At 48.7% G+C, this 16,262-nt stretch overlaps 1 protein-coding gene across 1 annotated transcript in view; it reads left to right on the top strand.

The window, feature by feature from the left end:
- LOC117890010 overlaps window positions 1–16,262 on the top strand; it is a 39,341-nt gene that overhangs the window by 13,969 nt on the left and 9,110 nt on the right. Inside the window, exons 3-4 of the mRNA XM_034794609.1 lie at window positions 2,731–2,791; window positions 15,507–16,242. Of these exons, the coding sequence (XP_034650500.1) occupies window positions 15,519–16,242 (724 nt within the window). The 5' untranslated portion in view covers window positions 2,731–2,791; window positions 15,507–15,518. The remainder of the gene's footprint in view (window positions 1–2,730; window positions 2,792–15,506; window positions 16,243–16,262) is intronic.

The raw sequence follows: 16,262 nt of genomic DNA, 5'->3' as shown, positions 1-16,262 counted from the left end.
CAATAAAATGCGACTGATTTATACGAATATTTGTGCCACAAAGTTTCCTACACAAACTAAACTACCGTTTCATTACCGATTCAAACTATGGAGAACCGCTTTGATAACATTTTGATGCCATCACGGAACCGATTTGTGCGGAAATTATGACCAGCTTTTGTGCAGTTTGAGCCAATTCCAAGACGTAACTGTTTATGGGGGGATATTTAATCTCTTTTCAGTTAAGTCATTGAACTAAATATGTTTCAGGATTTGTTCTACCTCTTTGCATACTCGTACTCAACATACATTCCTAACACACTTCAAATTCTGGACCAAAGTTGTTTGCAGCCTCTTCAGTCGCTTCTCTTTGTGATCCGCTGCCAAATATGGATGGATCTACGCTGATTTCTTTGCCTAATCCGAATCCACTTGTGGTTCCAACGCCCACAAACATCCTCAAGATACAACACTTTCGATCGGGGCCACAATTTCACCCTCGTTTCGAATGGATTTCAGTTTCAACCAGCGAGTATTTGGCCCAGGCCCAGGCACACGCACCACAAGTTTGCAGGTTTATCAATTGCCGTTTGAATTGTAGCTACATTCGAGTATTTATGAGCAGATACAGATACATTTGCAGTGTATCTGCCAGCTCTGAAAGTATGTATCGCTCCCGGCTAAGTGCTTATAACTTTCACTGCAGTGCGCGCTCGTCTCTCGATAGAAAACATTAATTAAAGCATTAAATGCACATATAATTAACGCAACAGCAGCGGCTTCTTCTTTCGGACATTTCTTTCTTTCTCTTGGCCATATATGGCCCCACAATCATCATCATCTCTCTCGCTCTCTGTCTGCCACCAGCAGTTGCACATTCATATGTGATTTTTAATGATTTTCCTTTTGTTGCGTGGCGTTTTTGCAACGTTTTTCGCACGGGGAAATGGTTGGCCGCAAATGGGGGAAAAACAAACGGCAAGTGGAGTTAACCTTGAGTTTTCCGGGGTAATAAATTCAACTGTTTTCAGTGTTTCCAGTTGTTGCGGTAACCGCCATTTGCCCACTCATATGCGGAAGATTAGTTAAGCCCCAAAGGGTCTAAAGTCGGAAGCATAGAAAGTTTGAAGCATCTCTAAAGATCTTTAAGCAAAAGACAATCATAATCGGTGGATAGAAGTAGAGGGACAGAGAGATCCATTATGAGAGAGACCAAAGACCACAGAGCTGTTAATTTCATGCCAAACATTCCATTATGTAAGCGACAAAAGAAACTAAATATTGAATCGGAAGCATTCAAGCCGAATAAACTCAACAGTTTTACAGTTAATTTAAGATGGATTTGAGAGGGGGGAAGGGAATGTGGAGTGGAGGTGGATCTCAGGGGAGGACAGGGGCCGACATGTGTGTCAAATGCGTTTAAAATGTTAAAACTCACCCAGAAAATCGAACTCCAGCTTATACCAAAAATATTTCACACAAGAAGTAAGAGATAAAAATAAAAACACAAAAATGCAAAATAAAACGGCATAAAATTATACACTGTTTGCCTTGCAAACCGGTCGCAAGTCGCATAATAATCACATAAGAACCGGATTGGATTTAAGAACCGTCCGACGGTACGTCTGTCCGAGCCGAAACCCCCTCGGATTCGGGCCCCCAGACATCGGCGACGTCCATCCACCGAATAAAATGCTTCGCCAAAGGTTTTATTCAGCGCGGAAAATGTCTGATTATATTTTGTAATTGCCGTGAATTATTAATTGGTAATTGCCGTGCATTTTTACAATTATTTTAATTATTATCTTGTCATGTTACAATCAGAATTTTAATTGAATTTCGAAATTAGTATAAGCAAATGTCAAACACGGAGAATATTTGCACAACTTTAACCGATTTTATTTCAGTTAATATTTGGGCATCGGAAATTAATTCCAATTGGACTTGATGGATGGCTCAACAGCGAAATCAGACTGAAGATTGAGATCTGCGAGAGTCGAGACTCCGAGGGACACGCAGAGGCATCTGCGAGACAATTTGACAAGCGTGAAGCATGCAGAATTGAGCATTCGGAGCCGAAAGTCTTGTAATATTTATAATAAACAACTCAACGCTTATGGCTTTTCGGCCAAATAAAGGGAGAAGAAACGAGAAGTTTGGCCGAAAAAGATTGCCAAAGTTATTGCCTGTCAGGCGGCCTGACGGCTGCCCAATCTCGTATCTCTTTGCTCGTTTCGTTTCGTGTTTCCAACCGTTCCGATCCGCTCCCCTGCTGCTGCTGCTGCTGCTCTCTCTGGCGATGATGATTGGAAGAAGTCTTCCGGAATCTGCCAAGGGGGGAATAACTTTTGAACGGAGGGGGGACGTGCGAGGCGATAAGCAGCCATCGTGTGGAGCGGGGGGGATCGCTAATCACGAGCCGCGGTCCACTCCACTCCATTGATTTATTGGCAAAATGCAAGTTAACACTTTTTTTTCGTTTGCCGTTCCTAAATTGAGTTATTTATTCCTCTGCTGCCTGCTGCCTGTTGCCTGTTCCCTATCTCCCCCGACTGCTCGGTCACGTAGTGCTGCAGCAGGTTGCAGTGGCAAGTGCAACACTTGCAGCTTAGATTTATATTCGTAGATTTTGGCAGTCGGTTTAATGAAGTTTCCTGATTTATGTGCTCATGTGGCACGATGGCTGGTGGATAGTTTTTGATTCGCAAATCGATTTGGCAACCTAATTGGAGTTTTCTCTCTTTCTTTCAGATCCCTGACGAGCCGCCGAAATCACCCGACAAACCCGAAAGCAGCCGAAACCCATTAAGAGGTGAGTGTGAAATCCGAGATATTTGTCAAGCAATTATGCCGCCACTTTGGTGGCCGTTTGTTGGCTCTGCGAATCTCGAGAGCAAATAAATATCTCTTGAAGATCGGCTAATGGTCACGATCATCACGATCGTTAGAGCCTGGCCAATCGATTTGCCTGCAATAATTGCCTGTAATTTCCATGGCAGATGGAAAGCTGAGAATTCTACAGATACTCGCACGTGTCCACGAGTCTCGTTCATTTGACAACTTTTCATGCTCCAGTTGTGGCATTTACGAGTCTGGTGGCTCTTGCCGCTTAACTGCACAACAAGTTTCGGTTTTTGTTAATCAAAAATATAGATGATAAAAGGAAAAAACCAGAGAGACCGAAACCGAAACAGAAACCGAAACCGAAACCTTTACAAATGACAACCAGCAGAAAAACATTTCAAAAAGTGAAAATCTGAGAAAATTAAATGGTAGAAATGCCACAAGAAAATTACGAATACTTGAATACTTTTCCCTCCGCCTTGAGCACAATTCAGGCATGAAATGGGTGCCAAAGTGAAATTGAATTTGTCTCTAGGGTTTGGGTTTGGGTTTGGGTTTTCGTTTCTTCAGTGGTTGAGTGGACTTTTAGATACTTTCGGAGCATGAGAATGATTTCCAATCGGGGAGGTACTCCCTGAGAGTGAATAAATCATCTTCGAGTTACATTTTGCCTCTTGTTTTTTGTACGTTGTATTTTTCACTTAGTCATTTGTTTTTGCAACGTTTTTTTCGGCTGCCAGTGTCTGTCTGTCTGCCAGTATTTCTTCATTTGCTCGGCCTCTCATCCTCATCCCAACAAGTGATTCATGGAGCTTTGTGGGTCAAGTTTATGGACAGCTCTTCGGCTGATGGCTAAGCTTGCCCCAAATCCCATGAATCATTTGCAATCCATGTCGGTCTGGCTCGGGTCGTTAGCCATTATTTAATTAGATCTACAGATCCATCTACAACTGTGGCCTGCAGCCACGATTCACACATCCAATGGTGCGGCACTTGGCAGAGCATTTGGCTCAATGGAAATTGATATTTCCCCTCATTTGTGTCAACACAATTCCCAGCAAATTGCCAATTGTTCGTGCCGCCTGTTGTCTTGCCAAAATAGTAAACAAAAACCGATTTATCTGTCGAAAAAATGAGACTTTAAAAGCGGACAAAAGTCGCTGCAAACTTCACAAATAAATTTGTTACAGTTTCTGCCATATTTTCTTTGGGCTGGGGCTTTTCTGTTTCTGTTTCTGTTTCTGATTCGTTCTTGGGTTTTGTTTTGGTTCAAAGAAGAAGTCAACCTTTTCGGAAGGGGCTTTTGTGTGTGTTTGGAGCCACGATTCTTGATTGAGGAACATTTTTCATAGAATTATGATGAAAAGAAATGCTCTCTGGTGGATTCTTTTCATTCACGAACAATAAGATCCATCCGTTTGGGGCATGGAATACACTTTCTAAATGCACAAATCACGGCAGGCAATGCCTGCAGCAGAATAAACGTTTTGGGGCTGCCTAAAACCGCCTAAATAGGCTTTAATTACCAATTTATGTGCAGCAGCATCTGATGCATCATCACCTGCACTCTACTCCAATCTCCAATCTGCGTGTGCATCTTCCTCCGTAATCTTCTGGGGTTCTGGGGCTACTGTGTGCGTTGTCACAGCCAGAAGGCAGCGGGCAGCAGGCAGTAGGCAGCTCCTGGGCTGTCTTTATGCCTGGTTCTGACCAGTCATCCTTAATTATTATGATTATCGATGTTTTATGCTCTATAATTGCCCCTGGCTGTGCCTCAATGACTGGCTCTTTTCCCCTCTTTTGGGGCGTCCCGGGCCCAGCCCCCAAAAGTGCCTCTCCGTCCCTGTCCCTGTCCCTGCCCCTCGATCGTGTCCCCGTGTGGATCGTGGCCCCTCGCATGCGTCGGGCTTTAGTTAATTGATATAATTGCTGAATGGCTTTGAACTTAACTAAACTCTGATTTAGTTTCAGTTTCGTGTTCGTCTTCCAAGTCTTTTGTTTTTGGTTTAAGTCAAGGAGACAGCACAAGTCATAAGTGTGTTGCAGTGGAGCCAAAAGGAAACCTTTTCAATTAATCTGCAGCCACTGTCAGGCAGGAGGCAGCAGGGACAACCGCTCCACCTCCATCCGCTATGTCCAGGGCGGGCGTGCATTACAATTTATTAAATAAGCCAGCAGACTCGCTGTCCCATCTGCCGTTGCTGCCGTTGCTGCCGTGTTGCAATCTTTTAAAAATCTCGCGTACTCATCAACAACATTTCAAAGTGTACGTACATCAAAGTGGACGAACAGCAGCAGCAGCAGCAGCCCCAGTCCCAGTCGCAGTCCCTTGCAGCGTGCCACAGCCACCGCCTAACAGTTGTACATGGAAGGTGTATCGCATAAAATCACAAAAAACTATCTAAACAGGAAACCCAACAGCAGCAACAGCAACAGCAACAACAGCAACAACAACAACAACAATATCGTTGGCGGCGGCGTCGAGTAAATTAAAACAAAACGTTGTCGTCGTCCCTCATCCTCCGTCCTCCGTCCGTTGTCCGTTGTCCGTTGTCCGTTCCCCGTTGTCGTTCCTTCCACCTAAACTCTGCTGCGGCTCCTCTGCTCTACTGATCCTGCCCCCGAGGTCTGCCCCCCATCCGCTGCTGTTGGTGGCTGTTTAGATGTTCCTCCTGGGCCATCCCATCCAGTAGCTGCGCATGGAGATGCTCCTCCTGCTGCTGCCACTCCTCCTCCTGCTTCCCTGCTGCTGTCGTCTGAGGATGTCTGCTACTGTCTGCTGTTTTGTTGCCTTAACACTTTGCACAAATATTATTATGTATTATGCTCTTGCCCTCCCCGTCGGCTGCTGCCACAGCCACAGCCACAGAAGCTTTGATGGATTGCACGTCTGTCGTGAAGAACTCAACTTCAACTTCAACTTCGACTTCCAGGCATGAGGCATGAGGCTACGGCTACGGCTATGAGACTCCGACTCCGTTGAGTGAAATGGCAGCCATGTGAATGTGTGTGTGGCTTTAGGGGCTTTAGGCGTGGGGCGTGGCTGCCACAGCAGCAGGCAGCCGCGCAATTTGAAGGTCAAATATGAAGTTTTTGGCTTTTGGGAAAGTCTCCAAAGTTTCGTTTTGATTAGCATCGAGTTTTGGTTCGGCTTGCGGCTGCCTGCTCGCTGCTCCCCGCGTAGATGTGGGACGAGACCTGAATGTCTGATGGCTGATGTCTGAGCGCGCACTTTATGCAAGAGATTTATCTGCCACATGCAGCAAACACACAAGCGCAGAGTCTCAATCTCGCATGCAATGCCAAAAGAGGCACAAATTTCGATGGCAGGGCAGGGCAGGGCAGGGCAGGGCAGGGCGCGTCTCATCCATCCATCCACACACAAAAAACACATAAAAAACACATAAAAAGCATCGAAAATCAAAGATGAATTTGACATTGGAGTGCCAATCAAGGGAATGACTCGACCTGGCCATAGACATAGAGACAGAAGATGGAGAAAATCCCTCGATTGATTAGTCACGCCTCGCGAGAGTCGCGGCTGCAGCTGCAGCTGTTGCACATCCCCCTCTACTCCCGCCCCTTCCCCCTCTTAGCCGTGTTTAGCACTGCGATGGCAAAGAGCTGAGCAAACAGATCCAGAATCAGAAACAAATACGAAAACGAATACGAATACGAATCCAAGGCGGCAATTAAGCGGCGACCAAACGAGTCTAACAATGGAAAGCACCAAGCAAAAGGCAAGGCAAACCCCGAGCTAAGGCAATAAAACACTGCAGCCAGCACCACATGTGGTGGCATGTATGCAAACTGCGAAACTCTCGAAGAAACCGAGCCACAAAAGCAGCAGCAGCAGCAGCAGCAGCAGGTGCACACCACACAGATCCAATCCGACTCGAGATCGACTCGGCATCAGCTCCAGCATCGGACTCAACGCTCCAGCATCTCAGCATCAGCATCAGAAAAGCAACAAGAGTTTACCATAATCACAATAATTTTCAACTCAACTGGACACAAGTGGCACAAACGGAAACAACAGAATCAAAGTAAAGCCGAACCGAACCTCAATAACTGCAGGAGAATGTAGCTGGATGGCAGAGCGGGGAGTGGAGTGGAGAGGCATAAAATCGAAAACTCAACTTATTGATGAACGTGGGGTACATCTGCACAATGGAGGAGGGAAATGCCAAAGGAGCACAAGAGATGAATACGAGCGGAAGTACGGCATAAAGATGGTTCGCTTTCCATTCGGTGGCTTGGGATATCCATTGGATGCTCTAAGTTAGAGCCACAAGTTTCTAGCTTTACTTTCTCTCTAATGAGAGCTGCAGCCTCTGTGGCAGTCCTTTGTGTGTGTTGCCTCCTTGTGGTCCAGCTTTTACCACAACTCCACTCTGTGGTGGATCCTTTCCCTTTGGTTCCCTTTCCTGCTTTCCTTCTCGTTCTTCGTGCTTCGTTCTTCGTTCTTCGGCTGTTCTCCTGCTTTGAGTTCTTGGCCAGATTGTGCAAATTATAAAGCCACGTCAAGTGATTGACAGGCCACATAACGGGGCAGCAGGCAGCCCAACTGACTCACATTATAAAGCCATAAAAATAACACCTTTGGCCAGCAGCAGCAGCAGCAGCAGCAGCAGCAGGGGAACATGTCGTGTACGTTGTGTGTCCATCATTGATGAGGGGGATGCCACACGCAGCGATCGACAAGATGCGAAGACAAACACATACGCAGTACATATGTACATCTACAAGAGAGACACAAAAAACGAAGCAAACTAATTACATGCCAAGTAATTTTAATACCCACAGAAGGCCAGAGAAGAGGCTGCTGCCCAGTGCCCAGTGCCCAGTGCAATGAGCACTCGCTCAGCGGCAACAGCATCAGGCATCAGCATTGGTGGCAGCAACATCCGAAACACGTAAGCCGAGGTGTGGATACTCCTTGCTGCTCAATGGATGCTCCTCTCGATGCGATGCGGTGATGGCAAGCATCTGCTGAGAGTTGAGTCACCCTCTGGCAGGGTATTGTGCAGCAACAAAAAGTGGTGCAAGTAAACAGCATGAGGGCCAATGGACTCACAGCAGCAGCTCCATGTCTCATCATGGCAGCCAAGTCTGGCCGCGTCTTGTGTTGCAGCCACTCATGAGGCAGGCTCCCGCTGCTGCTGTAAATGGCCAACAACTCGAGCTTGACCCATGGGGAACATCTGCTGCTGCTGCTGCTGCTGCTCCTTCTCCTCCGCATGGATATGGTTGGGTGTGGAACAGGAAGTTTGCTTCGCTCGCTTTGATATGTAAATTGTGCCAAATCAATGCGGCAGCCGAAAGCAGCGCTCCCCAGCTCCAGTCCCAGTTCGAGGCTGCCGCCCAATGTGGTAATTAAAATTGCAGGCAGACAAAGAGCCGCAAGAGCCACCATTAGTATGCGACTCTCACTCGGAGACAGCAGCAGCAGCAGCAGCAGCAGCTGCAGCAACTGATGTCCATATAAGCTTGAACTGAAAAGAAAGGCCACAACCAGCGATCAGTGCTCAACAAAACAATTTACCAAGTTTGGCCTAAACGGCCAGTGACAGCAGTCCAGTGGCAGCAGAGGCAGCAGAGGCGGCAGGCAGCCACAATTGCAACTGTTACGGCAGCAGCAACATCCTCATAGCGTGCATAGCAACACGTGCGTTTGCCTTTTGCAACACAGTGGCACTGGCACTGGCACTGGCAGTGGCAGTGGCAACATCAACAACAACATTAACAACAAACTGCAGCATGGAAAGGTGCGCGCTTGGCCAGGCTTGAGCAGACTCAACTTTGAAGTTTTTCGCGCGAAATTTACTAACGGCAACAGCAGCAGGAGCAGGAGCAGCAGCAGCAGCAGGAGAAGGTGCAGGACCAGCAGCAACAAGAAGCAACAGCAACAAGAAGCAACAGCAACAGCATCATCAACAACAGCAACTGAAAACGCGCGTGCGCAACATTTGCCACAAATGGAGTTATCAACCAAATGGGTCTTCATCGATAAAAATTGATGAAGCGCTGCACTGCACTGCACTGCACTGTGGAGGCAGCAATTTTCCAAGGAAATTGCTTTCGCCTCGAGTGGCAAACAAGAGACAGGGAGAGAGAGCGGGGAGCGGGGAGCAGTACGGGGGTACGTTGCAGATGTCTTTTTGCTGCCTTTGGTTTGGTGACTTCTTGGAGCTTGTTAGATGCGAGCTTTCAGGTTTCAGATTTGTGTTCCTGGCTAATGAGCAGCCATCGGGGGAAATCAAATCAAACTCGAAGCAAACTCTGAGGAAACTCTGGGGAAACTCTGAGGAAACCCTTTGCCAAAATGTCCGAACAGGCTGAAAAGTGAAATGTGACAAGTCCCCCAGCTGCACACTTTTATTGTATCTGTATCTGTGGCTGTATCTGTATCTGCATCTGTGGCTGTATTTATTGTTTTAGTGTCGTGGAATTTGTCACTTCGCGTGTTGTTTGCCCGACACACAAAATCGATGAGGTGTCAAAAGTGAGTTTGCTCGCTGCATTGGGACACCATTTGTGGCCCAACCCGATGCGATGAGCGGATGAGCCGGAGACTGCCTGTTGTACTCCGCGTACTAATGGATAGCATAAAGATCAGCATAAAGATGTTGACAGAGCAGAGCAAACCTCAGCCCCAGCCTCTGCTTGTTGTTGTTTGCCTTTCACTTTTCATGCGGACTGTGTTCCCCCTCCAGTCATTTCACACTTTAAGAGGGTTCAGGCCAGCGATGATCTAGAACCAGATGCATTATGGTAATGGTCAGAGCTGCAGCTGCAACGCGTCATAGGAATTCCACGTGTGCACATGCTCCAGCATACACACAGATGAGTGTGTGTGTGTGCGTGTGTGTGTACAATAATTGAGGTTCATGCGGTTCATGAGCATTCTCTGAGCACCACTCTGATCGCATCCACACTGATCGCTCCAGTGGAGTCCAGCTCCAGTGCACAGTCCAATGATTGCTGTCTCCTGCTGCCGTCATACATTAGCTAATGACAAGCCATGAAAGCTGTGGCACGAGTTGAACAACCTCCAAGAGCAAACAGCAAACAGCAAACAGCAAACAGCAACAACAACTGCAGCAGCGGCAGCGGCAGCCTGGAATGAAATTGTCATTTCAGAGCGCGTTCAGAACAAGTTCAAGGCATAATTGCCACAAGTTGCAGCAGCAGCAACAACAGCAACAGCACTCGTGTGTAATTGTCGCTGCGGATCAGTGGCAACACCTGATTAAGTGAAGCATCACATCACATCACAATGTGACGTCGCCTGCCTGTTGCATCACATGTGGCGTCATCTGGTGTTGAGTTACAAATCTGCCAGCAGCAGCAGCAGCAGCAGCGAGGATGTGGCATCCTTTTTTTGTGGATCGACTGGCCTGTCAACAGAGTGCAACACATGTGGCAACAGCAACAGCAACAGCAACAGCAGTGAAAGTATAGACTTACAGGCCAGCCAGCCACCAACTGTTGTTGCCCTCTCGGCTGGCCATCATTGAACAGTTCTTTTTGGACTGAGCAGCGGACTGTGGAGCGGTGGAGTGGGCAGTACTCCAGGTCTTGTTGCGGGTGTGTGCGTCCCGCAGCTAAATCATAACTGGAAATCTGCTGCTGCTGGAACTCCCGCTGCTGCTGCTGCTGCTGCTGCTGCTGCCATCGCATCGTCGCTGAACCAATTGCAAAATTGTTGGCTGCAATTAAAAAAATTACATGTACGTGCAACAGCAGCAGCAGCAGCAGTGGCAGTGGCAGCAACGACAAAGTTGAGCAGAAAATGTTGCAGCGCTTCTGATAGCATTGATTAGAATTTGCTGCACCGCCAGCCCCTTCACTTCACTTCTCTTCTGCACTTCAGTTCACTTTTTGTGTTATGTCTGCGCTGGACAGACTGTGTGTGTGTGTGTGCGTGTGTGTGTGGCGTTGCTTTGTGTGTGTTCGTTCACAAAATATTTAATCATCTGACGGACAGTGGAATGCATGCAGCAACCTCTGCCATTAATTCCAAAATCTAATCTAATATCTGCAAATCATTGTCCAAACCAAAGATAAACCATTTGAGCAGAGGGCAGATTATCGGGGGACATCTGTGTGTACATTTATCGATAAATAGTTGGCATATTTCTGCACAACTTCTCAGCACATGTGGCCCATCGTACGAGTGCGATGCAACAACTGTTGCCACAGCCACTGCCAGTGCCAGTGCATCTGGAAATGTGGCTTCTGGCTGCCGTTGGCCGTTGGCTGTTGGCTGTTGCTGCCGCAGCTATTTTGATAAAGCGCGTAATCGTAAAAACGCTAATGATACGATTTTTGCAGCAATGTGATGATTAAATGTTGCAAACGCTGCAGGCCATGCGCCTGCCTCCCCACTCCTCACTCCTCCTACCATCTTCAGATGGCAATCGTAGAGGCCTTGGCCGGGTCTGGGGTCTGCGACTGCGACTGCGACTGCGACTGGGGACTCTCGGCCAAGTGCAAGTCTCGGCTTAATTAGCGTAGAAAAGGGCGCAGCCAGAGACATGCATCAAATAGTTGCAGCCACAGCAAAAGGAGGAGGAGCCGCAGCAGCAGCAGCAGCAGCAGCAGCAGCAGCAGCAGCAGCAGCAGGTTTCAGTGATCTGTCATTGGGGGGGCAGGCACCTCCAGCGACTCCGACTCCGACTCCGTCTCCGTCTCCGGCAGAACAACTAAAAATAGTTGCACACGTGCATGAATTTTGGACTATTAGACGTAATAGCTGAATGCATCATAATTTACCTTGACATTTAGACCAATGTCTGCGCATGCCAAAGATAATTGCCAAGAGGAGAAACATGCAACATGCAGCAGGCGGCATGCGGCATGCGGCATGCGGCAGGCAGTAACAACAGCAACATGCAGCAGGCAGCAAGAACTATGCAAATGCCTGGCTTACACGCCTGCATTTTGATTAGGTTACCTATTTATAGCCCGGCGAATGTGGCAGCAACATTCCAGCAGCATTTTTACAGGCGCAACGCGCCACACGAGGATGAGTCACAGTTGCAACAGCAGCAGCAACACTCGAGGCAGCAGCAGCAGCAGCAGCAGAGGCCTCTGCCGCAGAGGGGATAATCATATTGATATGCCTAATTAGCTGGAACAGCGTCCAGCAACTGTTTCGCTCCGATATCTCCTTCGGGGACTGGGCAAACAGGTGGCAGTCCACGGACCGACGGACGCCTGAAGGTCAGCCACTTTCCGCCCTCGGCCCCAGTCCCCCCGCCCGATCTGCGTATCTGCGGCTAGCTGCAACCGTTCGATTTCTGTCTCTGTGTGTGTGTCGTGCCGCAATTAAGTCTGTGATTGGTGCCCAAAAATGCTGAATACCAGAGGGGGAAGCTCGATTGGCACGACCATCACCAGCGTCTTTCTATAGATCGGAACCGCTGTCGGTCGATTTTCAAATGATTTTTGTGCTTTTTTTGGGCTACTAAGAACAAGCCGCCAACAGCAGCAGCAGCGGCAGCGGCAGCGGCAGCAACATTAAAACGAAAATGAAAACTGGACGCATGCGCCACAACCTCTGCCCCAAGACGCTGCTGCTGCTGCTGCTGCTGCTGCCACTGCTGCTGCTGACGCCGACGCACCATTCAAGGCGGCCGGCGGGCAAATGTTTTTCGGTTTTTGGTTTCGGTTTTGGTTTATGTTTCGTTCGAACTGGTCTGCTATGCCAGGCCAAGCCATGCCATGCCATGCGGCTCTGTCTCTTTGGGTCTGGCTCTTACGCTGGCCCCGGCTCTGGCCAACTTGGGGCAACCTTTAAAAGAATGCGGACTTGCCAGTAGTAGACACGAACACAAACACACACAGACACACACAAAGCAGCAGCAGCAGCACACATGGATATGTAGGCGCATGGTAGATAGGCCACATCGAAACATACATAAATAAATACATAAAATGTATGTATGTACATACATATGTATGTACATAAGGCATGCACTGGAAAAATAACTCAAAAAGTTTGTGGCAACAAAAGGTAACAACTCTGGGGCTGCCCCTGATAATGTTGCCACGAGTGGGGCGCTCAAGAAGTTGCTGGAATGTCGAAGGGGAAGAGGGAACGCCCCTACGTAATGCCCCTCTTCTATTCTCTCTTTGCACAAAAGCTCACCTCTTAGCCTCGCCCTTTCCCATGCTTTCTCCTCTCATTGACTCTCCCCTCTGTGGCTGCAGAACTCTTCTGGCAACCCGTGGGGCCAATGCCAACCCATAGCTGCAATTGTTGTGGGGATCATCTGAATGTCTGTGTGTGTGTGTGGCGGTTTGTGCTTGAGTATGTGTAGCATTCAGTACGGTCTCCAGGCTGCCACATGCCACAGCTGTGGCAAGCAACCTCGGCTTGTTTACAGGAATTTTACAACTATGCGGCGGCGATTGCTTCGACTCTGCCGTCTCTGGGCAGCACTCCAGCAGTGGATGGAGAGGGAGTGGATCACACTAAAAGCCGGGGAAAATGCGGTTATTACTTATTAAGAAAAAAAGAAGAAAGGAACGAGGACGATGCTGCTGCTGCTGCTGCTGCTGCTGCTGCTGCTGCTGCTGCTGCTGCTGCTGCTGCTGTTTGCAAATTAAAATAAAATTAAGTGCAGAGAAATATGCGAGGGGCCATCGGCTTAGCCTTGTCCTTGTCCGACTGAAAGGCAGTTTAAAAAATAGTTTAGCAATCGTCAGCCCCAAAGAGACGGGAGAGTCACGTTTTCGCTGCTACGCGCCACCTTCCCATCCCCAGACCCTAGCTCCATCCCATTCCATTCAGCGTCTGGCGAGGAGAGTCGACGTGGTGCTCTGCTCCTCCACCTTCACATCCACAGCCACCTTCACATCCACAGCCACAGCCACACGATGACGATCGTCATGCGGTAATGAGCCAAGTGAAGTTCTTGGAATCGCGCCAGCGGCTCGTCCTTGAAACTGGTTTCGCCCCATAAACAAGACGGCCATTTGCTCTTGGGCTTCCACTTTGACTATAACTCTGACGGCGACTGCAACTCTGACTATGACTGCGACTGCGACTCGACGATTCTGATTCCAATTCCGATTCCATCTCTGACTATCATCCGAGGATGGCCATTAAAATTTTGCACTATTAATTAGAGGAAAGAGACAGAGGCAGAGGCAGAGACAGAGACAGAGACAGAGACACGCACATGCGAAATTTATGGCAACGACCTCGGTGACCAATTAAATGCACATTACGACAACATATTGTTCGGATCTAAGGTTCTGCCACATCCTCTATGGCCACGGCTAAAAGCGTCCATAAAAATCAGGCAGACAAGGTTCACAGCGTCTGATAAAATTAGCAAAATTATGGCTGCACAGTAGCCAAAGGAGGGAGCCAAAGGACGGCTGATTGGACACACAGAGAGACAGTGGGCAGGGAATGGAAATGGCAGAAGATTTGCTTGCTGACCAAACACTTTTATTTCGGCATGGATTGGAGTAGTCTTTGAGCGATTTCAGCTGAAAATGCTGCCAAAAGTCTCCATGTGCAGTAGAGTTTCCCTACTAAGCGGAGCCCAACCACTGTGCCCCACAGAACTCTCCACTGGGCATCGAAATGCGTCGTACGCAGATGCACACGCAAATGCCACATCAATTAGTGGCGACTGGGAGGAGGGAAGGGGGGGGTGTGCAGGAGCTGAGGACTGCAGCCGGCTGTTAACTGTTGGCTGTCGCTTACCACTCGTATAAAACATCAAATTAGCTCTGACTGCGCAGTTTGGCTAATTTGAAAAGTAAAAGGCAGTTGAGGAAATTAGCCATTAAACATCCAGCAGCTCCAGCTGTGGCTTCTTCTGCCTCAGCCTCTGTGGATGGTTTTTGGTGCGTGTTGTGGTTCATTGCCCGCCCCTCCACCCACTCGGCAGCTGTTGGCTGACCTTCAGCAGTGACACTCCGCCCCCTGATTCATTTCGTGCACCAAACAGAAGACAGAAACCCCAGCGAGCAAATATTGTGACACATGCCGCAAGCAACAGCACACAAACGAGTCCAACAATAATAGTTAACAACAAAAAAGACTCGCAAATATTATATATTGTTTATTTTATTGTTTATTTTTATTGCTGGTTATCACCTTTGAGGCGTTTATTGAACCGATAAGCCAGCCAGCGATCGGGGGTTGGCGGCGCCTGCTCTCATTAGCATACGGTGGGTGGGGGGGGGAAGTGTCGTCTCTCTGTGTGCTGATAAGATTGATAAGCAGCCACTTGTCGCTGTCGAGTACACAAGTATTTATAGCGAGCTATAAATAGAGCTGGAGAGAGGGTTACAGCAGAGCCAGCAACTGCCCGCAGAGATTTCAAGATTCGTTTACTTCCGCAATGGAAAACTAATGTACGATTCCTGAGGCACACTCGAACATGTTGCACATGGGAGTTGGAGTGGAATGCTAGGAAATCGATGGTTAAACATTTGCTGGAGCTGCCTGCCAGTGGCAACACTTTGTAGTGCTCACTTTCGAGGCGCCACCGGGGTTGCAATTTGTGTTAATTATACGCTCCGTTGAACGAAAAGAGTAAGGGAATGTGTCGAATGTGCGGGGCGATTGCAGACAAAATTGAGGTTTCTGGGTCTGGGGTTTTGGCTTACAAAAACTAATCCACAACTTCGTTTGTTCCCTCCTACAATTGCAGCAACCACGTAGCATGCGTCTCTTCAAAACGCGCAAATCCACGGACACCTACAGCACATTACAACAGCAGCAGCAGCAGCAGCAACTGGAGGGCAGCAGCAACACTTGTCCCAGCAGCAAAGACAACAGCAACAGCAACACCAGAGCAACATGCAACAACAGCAACAGATACAACAAGAGCATTGTGAGCAGCAGCGCGATATCGTCGTCTCTGCCTGATCTGCACGACAAGTCGCCCGTGATGATCCTCAGCTGCACCACACTGGCCAGCAATGGGGCGGTGGCCACTGCCACATCGGCCACTGCCACATCGGCCACATCTGGCGGCACTCTGCAGCAGCAGCAGCAGCAGCAACAGCAACAGCAGCCGTTACGCACGGCCACGCCCACATGTCTATTAAGTGGCCGCCAGACCCCATCGGGCATATCGGTGATGTCGCTGCAAGAGGCCAACACCTTGCACCGTCAACAGCAGCAGCAGCAGCCAACAATCTATGTGCCCATGCCCCAAAAGCTGGGCAGCACGTCGGCCACACTCCTGCTCAGATACGACAGCAGCAACAGCATTGCCTCCATCCAGCAGCAGCAACAGCAGCAGCAGCAGCAACACCATGCCGCCCAGTACCAGCAATATGTGGCACAGCGACTGCATGCCGCCTCCAGCAGCTGCCTGTACGAGAAGGGGGCGACGGCAGGAGCGTCAGGCAGCCACAAGAGCAGATCCCTGACACCAAATGGTGAGTAGAAAACAGCAGCA

The sequence above is a fragment of the Drosophila subobscura genome, chromosome E (genome assembly GCF_008121235.1).
Source record: "Drosophila subobscura isolate 14011-0131.10 chromosome E, UCBerk_Dsub_1.0, whole genome shotgun sequence".
Lineage (NCBI taxonomy): Eukaryota > Metazoa > Arthropoda > Insecta > Diptera > Drosophilidae > Drosophila > Drosophila subobscura.
Note: the sequence above shows the minus strand (reverse complement) of the source record. Positions and strands in the feature narration are given on the sequence as shown.